This window comes from Zonotrichia albicollis, chromosome 16 (assembly GCF_047830755.1).
Source record: "Zonotrichia albicollis isolate bZonAlb1 chromosome 16, bZonAlb1.hap1, whole genome shotgun sequence".
Classification (NCBI taxonomy): Eukaryota; Metazoa; Chordata; class Aves; order Passeriformes; family Passerellidae; genus Zonotrichia; species Zonotrichia albicollis.
In genome coordinates, this window is record NC_133834.1 from 14,490,552 (window position 1) to 14,498,061 (window position 7,510).

A 7,510-nucleotide genomic window follows, 5' to 3' on the forward strand; every position below is an offset into this window, starting at 1 on the left:
TGTGAACCCTCCCCACCCCTCTGAATTGCTATAAATTTCAAATTAAGGGGCTCTCAGGCAACAAAAATTAGGGGAGCAGGAAATAACAGTTCTTTAATAGGGAAAAGAAAAAAATAAAGGATGAAATAAACAATGCAGAACACTAGAACAACACTGACAGAGTCAGAACCCAACTGACACCCTGTGGGTCAGGGTGTTGGCGGCAGTCCCATTGGAATTGTGGCTCAGCCCTCCTGCAGTGTCAGGGCTGGTTCTGCTGGAGCAGGGGGATCTGTAGAGAAGGATGTGTTCTTCCTCTGAAGATCCAGTGGAAGAAGAGGCAGCTGCTGTTCCTCTGGGGAATCCAGTGGAGAAGCTGTGCTGGTGTCTGAAAAACCTCTGGATTATATCCAGGCAGGAATGCTTGGCTCCTCCCTCTGGATTATATCTGGGTAGCAATGCTTGGCTCCTCCCTCTGGGCTCACATCTCCCAGTGGGACCCTGTAGTTCTTATCAGCCATGCAGTGACATTCAATAGCTGTTATCAGCAATGTCCCCTCCCGAGGGAGGAGTGAATGTGGTCACTCAGAGAGAGAGATAAGGCAAACTGCCCACTTGACAAAAGATAATCTGCCTTACAGATGGTAATGTAAAACAACTTGCATTGCAATCTTCAACAGAGGGTCAGAGCAAAACCAGGACTGGTGAGGCAGTGCCTGCTCCCCCTGGCACTGGGGGAAAACACCCAGAAAGCACTTAAAAAATGAACAAACAACCTTAAAATGCTTTTTTTCTATGCACCAAAAAAGTCTTTGGCTATCTAAGTAAGGGAAATGCTGTCTAAAAAGGATGCAGAAATTGGAGCAAAGGTGAAACTCCTTAAACATAGAAGGGTTTTTACCATGTTTGTATTTTGAAAGCATAGAGATAGAAATAGAAAATATTGATAATTGTTTCTTCACCTGGGGAGTGAGCATAATGAGAAACAGGACTTAGGTATTTTTTTCTACTTTTGCAATATTCTGAATAAAGAAACTGTAGTGTGTGAGCAATGTGGGAAATACCAAATAGGAACAGGTATTAAACTACAGTTTAAGTTCTAGCCACACTACAAACTGCTTTCCAACTCTGTCACATAATCAGTGCAGGCTCCCTGTGTTATCTCAGTGCAGGAAAAGCCCCTTGCCCAAGGCTTTTCTGTGATTTATGTGCATTTCCCATTGCCCCAGAACCACCCTGATGCACCTGGACGTGGCTTGTCCAGTTTGTATTTAAAGTTTGTTTGAAGGTTTGTATTTAAATAGTGCAAAGCCATTTACACAAAGCTTTGTAAAAGCCAGGATTTAGCTGTGTAAAGAGGAGCAGCAGCAGATGCCTGTGGCTGGAGCTGCTGGCACAGAGCTCAGCCCTCCCTCCCAGCTGACATGGCAAACTAACCCTGCTTCCCTTTCTCTTTGCCCCCAGTGCCTGCTGGCAGAACCAGTCAGTCCTGGACACTGCAGAGCATCTCCTGTATCCCCAGAATGAGAATCAGGCAAGTGGAGAAGTTTGTGCTATGGATGTGTGTTCTTTGTGCTCCTGTGATCTAGGAAACTTGTTAATATTGGTTGCAATTTCAAAGAAAATGATAACTTTTGTGAGTCAGAGGTGGTGACAGCCCCAAGCCTTGGCTTAGGCTGAGAGCCCAGAACATGGGGAAGGTGACACCAAAATCCTGTCAAACTGTCTCCCACATTACAGTGGTGACACAGCTTTGAATCAAAACATTTGGAGATATTGATAAAGGTTCTATATTTTCCATAGAGATTCTGTTACTTTTTGTGAGAAATCAACACTGAGAAAAATATCACAGAATTGTGGAATGGTTTGGGTTGGAAAGGACCTTAAACCCATCCAGTGCCACCTCCCACTGTCCCAGGTTGCTCCAACCCCAGTGTCCAGCCTGGCCTTGGGCACTGCCAGGGATCCAGGGGCAGCCACAGCTGCTCTGGGCACCCTGTGCCAGGGCCTGCCCACCCTCACACGGCAGAACTTCAAGTGTCTGTGGTATTTGTCAAAAATAGTGACAAGAAATGTTCATTCAGCCAAGCTAGCACAAGTCCTGTCTTCTGGAAGTTGCATTTCAGAACCCAAATGCAAGTGGAAGAGGAGGAGTGGAGCCATTAGCCATTCCAGGGATGGTCTAGCTGAATATTTTCTCAGTAATTCAGCCCAAGAAAGGAAACACTGAGCTCCAGACATGTGGGCAGCTAATGGGAATAAACTGCATAAATGCATTCAAAATTCGGGCTGTAATCATCAAAATTTAGCTCAAAACAAATGAGAGGTTTGGAGAGAGGAGGCAGAGCCTGAGGAACGGGATCAGGGGATGGGAAGTCCTGGTGGAGCTGTCCCTGCCCATGCCAGGGGGGTGGACGTGAGCTTTAAGGTCCCTTCCAGCCCAAACCATTCTGTGGTTCTGTGATAAAAGGCTTGTGGGGAGTGAGAACCGATAGCAAGTGGACAAACCTCTCCTCTGGATCCCTTTTCTTCCCCAGTAAAAGCCCAGCAGGAGAGTGAGATGTGTTTGTAACCTCATCTAACACATCAGAGCTGCTGCCTTCAAGCACCAGTGCTCTAAGGACTGAGCCTTAAAAGACACCGAGCACTCTTTGAAGTGTGCATTGCTGCTTTTAACAGCGTGCATTCCTGCTTTTAATGCCACAGAACCGCCCTGAGTGCCCGGAGAGGCTGAGCTGGGCTCCCAGCCCTGTCCTGAGGGCACAGCGGGTCCCTGAGCTGGCTTCCTTTTCCTGAGGGACAGAGCATCCCTGAGTTCCCAGCCCTTTCCCGAGCAGGTTCGCTGTCCCAAGGGCACAGATGATCCCTGAGCTGGGTTCCCTTTCGTGAGGGTGCAGATGATCCCTGAGCTGGGTTCCCAGCCCTTTCCCGAGCAGATCCCTCAGTTCCCAGCCCTTTCCCAAGCACATCCCTGAGCTGGGTTTCCAGCCCTTTCCCGAGCAGATCCCTGAGTTCCCAGCCCTTTCCCGAGCAGATCCCTCAGTTCCCAGCCCTTTCCCGAGCAGATCCCTCAGTTCCCAGCCCTTTCCCAAGCAGATCCCTGAGTTCCCAGCCCTTTCCCGAGGGCAGAGCAGATTCCTGAGCTGAGCTCCCTTTCCCGAGGGCACAGAGGATCCCTGAGCTCCCAGCCCTTTCCTGAGAGGATCCCTGGGCTGAGCTCCTTTTCCCAAGGACACAGTGGATCCCTGAGCTGGATTTCCAGCTCTTTCCCAAGAGCACAGATGATCCTTTAGCTCCCAGTCCTTTCCTGAGAGGATCCCTGAGTTCCCAGTCCCGTCCCAGGGCACAGAGGACCCCTGAGCTGAGATGTCTCTCCCAAGGGCACAGCAGGTCCCTGAGCTGATCTCCCTTTCCTGAGGGTGCAGATGAATCCTGAGCTGGATTCCCAGCCCTGTCCTGAGCAGATCCCTGAGTTCCCAGCCCTTTTCCGAGGGCAGAGGACTCCTGAGCTGGGTTCCTTTTCCTGAGGGCACAGAGGGTCCCTGAGCTGAGTTCCCAGCCCTGTCCCGAGGGTACAGAGGGTCCCTGAGCTGATCTCCTTTTCCCGAGGGTGCAGATGATCTCTGAGTTTCCAGCCCTTTCCTGAGCAGATCCCTGAGCTGAGCTCCCTTTCCTGAAGTCACAGAGGATTCTTGAGCTGGGTTTCCAGCCATTTCCCAAGAGAATCCCTGAGTTCCCAGCCCTTTCCCAAGCTGGGCTCCCTCTCCTGAGGGCACAGAATACCCCTGAGCTGATCTCCTTTTCCCAAGGGTGCAGATGATCCCTGAACTGGGTTCCCAGCCCTTTCCCAAGCACATCCCTGAGCTCCCAGCCCTTTCCCAAGCAGATCCCTGAGCTCCCAGCCCTTTACCAGAGGATCCCTGAGCTCCCAGCCCATTCCCAAGCAGATCCCTGAGCTCCCAGCCCTTTCCCAAGCAGATCCCTGAGTTCCCAGCCCTCTCTCAAGCACATCCCTGAGCTCCCAGCCCTTTCCCAAGCAGATCCCAGCACTGCAGTGCCCGGGGCACGGCTCTGCAGGGCTCTGCCAGCCCAGCCCTGGCTGCTGCCAGGGTGCCAGGCTGTTGCCAAGGAATGTGACAGGCCAGCGAGTGCAGGCTGTCTCCTGATTTGCTTTGAAAGGACATCACATCTCCGTGCCTGACACAAAATCCCTTCTGCCTGGGGAACGAGCCTATCAGGGACAGGCTTAGAGGGCTTTTTGTGCTAGGGAGGAGAAAAAGCAAATATGCTCAGCCCTTCTCCCTGCTCCTGGCAGCCTGGGGTGTGCAGGCTGATCCCTCTGGAAGCAGGGCGTTCCCAGCAGGAATGCAGTCCTGGGGCACAACCAGCACAGCGGCAGCTCCAATGGGCCTTTGTCTCCCAAATTCAGGAATCACAGCGAGATCTGAGGGGAAAACCCACGGGGAATCTGTTCCTCAAAGGATGGCCCCAGGAATGGTGTTTGAGGCTCTGATATCCTGCTAATGAGTTTGTGAAATGTCAGCCAGGCTTTGCAGGGCAAAGCTAATGAGCAACAAGGCGGTATCAGGCAGAGTTCAGGAGGGTTAAATGAACATGGGTTTCAAATCCTCATGGTCTGAGCAAAGCTGCTGCCTTTGCTGGTGGAGTCAAGCCATGGAAGTGAAATGGAATATCATCCTCGCTCCCAGTGTGATTTGGGATTAGGCAGCAGGATGAGAAATCAGCTTTAAACGTGGCCTGGTGCAGTGCTGACATCTGTGCCTGCTCCTGCTGCATTCCTGGAGCTCCTCCAGCTGCCCTGGGTGAAACACCTGCCTGAGGAGCAGCCAGACCCAGGCTTTGGGAGTCCCTTGTTCCCCCAGTGACCCTGCCAGGCACACTCAGCACAGCTCCCATTTGGGAGTGACAGAGCCATGGTTTGTTGGTGCCACCATCAGGGGCTGTGACCTTCCTCAGGGCTGTCCCTGCAGCTGGTCCCTGCCCAAACTGGGATGTCTCCAGTGATGAGGGGGTGGTCAGGGAGTGCTGTGCTCAGCCATTGGGATGTCCTGGGGCTGGACACTGCCCTCTCCTGCAGCAGTGACTGTGCCTGTGTGGGGCTGTGGGGACAGAGTGGCTGTTCCTGGGTGACAGCACTGACCTGCCACCATCAGAGCAGTGGGGTGACACAGTCTCTGTCCTTCAGTGACAGCCCAGCCTCTCCTGGCAGCAGCAATCCCTCCACTCTGCCTGGAGCCACCCTCCCTGCAGACACCTGAAACACAGGGGAAACCCCCCAGCCCCTCCCTGTCCCCTGAGCAGCAGCAGCAGAGGGGCTGCAGCGCCCTGAAAGAGACTCAGAAGCTGTGAGGGGAAGCAGGGGGGCCCGAGGGCTGTGTGGGGTGGGTGGCAGCCCAGTGTGGCACTGTGGGTGGCATCCCCAGTGCTTTGGGGCCCATTGGCACAGCCAGGGTTGCAGGCTGGGCTCAGCCCCTGGCACCCATTGGCCTCTCGAGCTCACAAACAGCTGTGCCAGGCTTGGGAAGGACAGGCAGAGCAGCCAGGGAGGGAGGGCATTTCCCACTTAGCACCTTGCTTGTTGTGGCTTTTCTTCATTTCCTTGCAAACATAACTCTGGGTATCACAGGGACACTCACAGCCCCTCTGTGCTGGGATCCATCCAGCCACAAACAGCCTCTGCACATAAACCTGCCTCTGGAAAACGTTTCTTTGCCACTCACAGAAGTCACAGCTCTCCTCCAACCATTTCCTTGGTTTCTCCCCAGGCCCAGGAGCTGCTCTGCTGCTTTTTTGACCCCCTGACATCAGAGAGCATCCACCGAATTGAGGCCCAGCACTAGCAGAGAGGGGCAAGGCAGCCTTGGATGCCACTGTGGGCATGGACACACGGACACCAGCAGCTCTAAGAGCACTGTTTGTTTGGAATTAAACACATCTGAGGTGTTAGCATGGCTCAGAGAAATGAGAGGGGTGGAGGAAGGCTCAGTGCCCCCAAACACCCCCTGTGAGCTGTGGCTGTGCTTCCCATCCAGACACAATCTGCCTGTAAGGCTGGGGGAAGCTCAGGAGGCAAACCCAGGGCCAGGCGCTCACTCTGGGTCTCTCAGGTGCCTCCTGGGGGCTCAGGGACCGCATGGAGAGATGGAGAGACTCTGCTGCTGCTCTGAGCCAAAGACAAACCCCATGGAATGGAATGGAATGGAAACAGAGGTGAAGCTGCATCCCTGGAGGGTCAGAGCACCAGGCTGAGCTGTTCAATAAGATGAAAGGCTGGACAGCTCAATGCTCACCTGCCTGTGCTCCAGCAGCCCTGTCCTGGGCTGTGCCACCCTGCTCCCTGCCATGGGCACACAGCCCTGCCTCCTCTTCCTCCTCCTGCAGCAGCTGCTGCTCCTGTCAGCCTTTCTAGGAGCCCAGAGATAAGGAAGTTGCTGTTGATAGAAGCCCACAGCATTCCTGGGGCACTCTGGGCTCCTTTTCCTTTGGGAAAGGCTCTGCTCAGCCCAAGGCTGCTCAGGCACAGACTTGGACTCTGCCCTGCTGGGGCCTCACCTCAAATCTGGGGCAGGTGTGGGTGCCACAATATCAGAAGGATCTGAAGCTGTTGGAGTGTCCAGAGGAGGGACCTGGGCATGGGGAAGGGTCTGAGGAGCAGCTGAGGACACTTGGATTGTTCAGCTGGAGGAGGAGACTGAGGGCAGAGCTCAGGGGGGGCTGCAGCTCCTCCCCAGGGGCAGCTCTGATCTCTGGGACAGGGAATGGCTGGGGCAGGGCAGGGTCAGGCTGGATTTTGGGAAAGGTTCTTCCCCAGAGGGTGCTGGCACTGCCCAGGGATGCCCAGGGAATGGGCACAGCCCCGAGGCTGCCACAGCTCCAGGAGAAATTGGGCAGTGCTCAGGCACAGGGTGGGAGTGTTGGGGGGTCTGTGGGTCCATGATCCTTGTGGTCCCTTCCAGCTCGGGACATTCTGTCATTCCCTGCATGCCTCTGGTTCCAGCCATGGCAGAGGTGGCAGGGACAGGGACAGGGACAGGGACAGGGACAGGGACAGGGACAGGGACAGTCCCTGTGAGTGTCCCATGGGTGAGGGCAGAGCAGTGGGGCCAGCCCAGCTCTGGCTGCTGTGGGTGAGCCTGGGCTGAGCCCTCCTCCCTCCCAGCTGGGACAAGGTGACACCTCTGACATCTGTCCCTTTGCAGAGGAGACAGAAGTGCCCAGTGATGCCAGAGCTGTCAGAGGTGGGGCCCTGCAAGCTCTGCCTCCTCAGCAGGGTCCTGTCCTAACACAGCCCTGCCCTTCCCTAATCCTGGAACAGCAACAGGGATTGTCACAGCAACAGGGACTGTCACAGCCAGCAGGGATTGTCACAGCAACAGGGATTGTCACAGCAACAGGGATTGTCACAGCCAGCCAGGTGTGAGGGGGGACACAATGACCTGGCCTGACCTGACACAGCATTTCAGTGTCACAATCACACAAACCCAGCCTGGTTTGTGTTGGAAGAAACCTT

General features: G+C 54.4%; 1 protein-coding gene across 5 annotated transcripts in view; it reads left to right on the forward strand.

The window, feature by feature from the left end:
• DNAAF8 (dynein axonemal assembly factor 8) overlaps positions 1-7,028 on the forward strand; it is a 105,470-nt gene extending 98,442 nt beyond the window's left edge. For all 5 annotated transcript variants that reach the window (XM_074553113.1, XM_074553114.1, XM_074553115.1 and 2 more), the window contains 2 exons: positions 1,444-1,513; positions 5,766-7,028. In XM_074553113.1, the coding sequence (XP_074409214.1) occupies positions 1,444-1,513; positions 5,766-5,840 (145 nt within the window). In that variant the 3' untranslated portion in view covers positions 5,841-7,028. The remainder of the gene's footprint in view (positions 1-1,443; positions 1,514-5,765) is intronic.
• Positions 7,029-7,510: the final 482 nt, after the last annotated feature.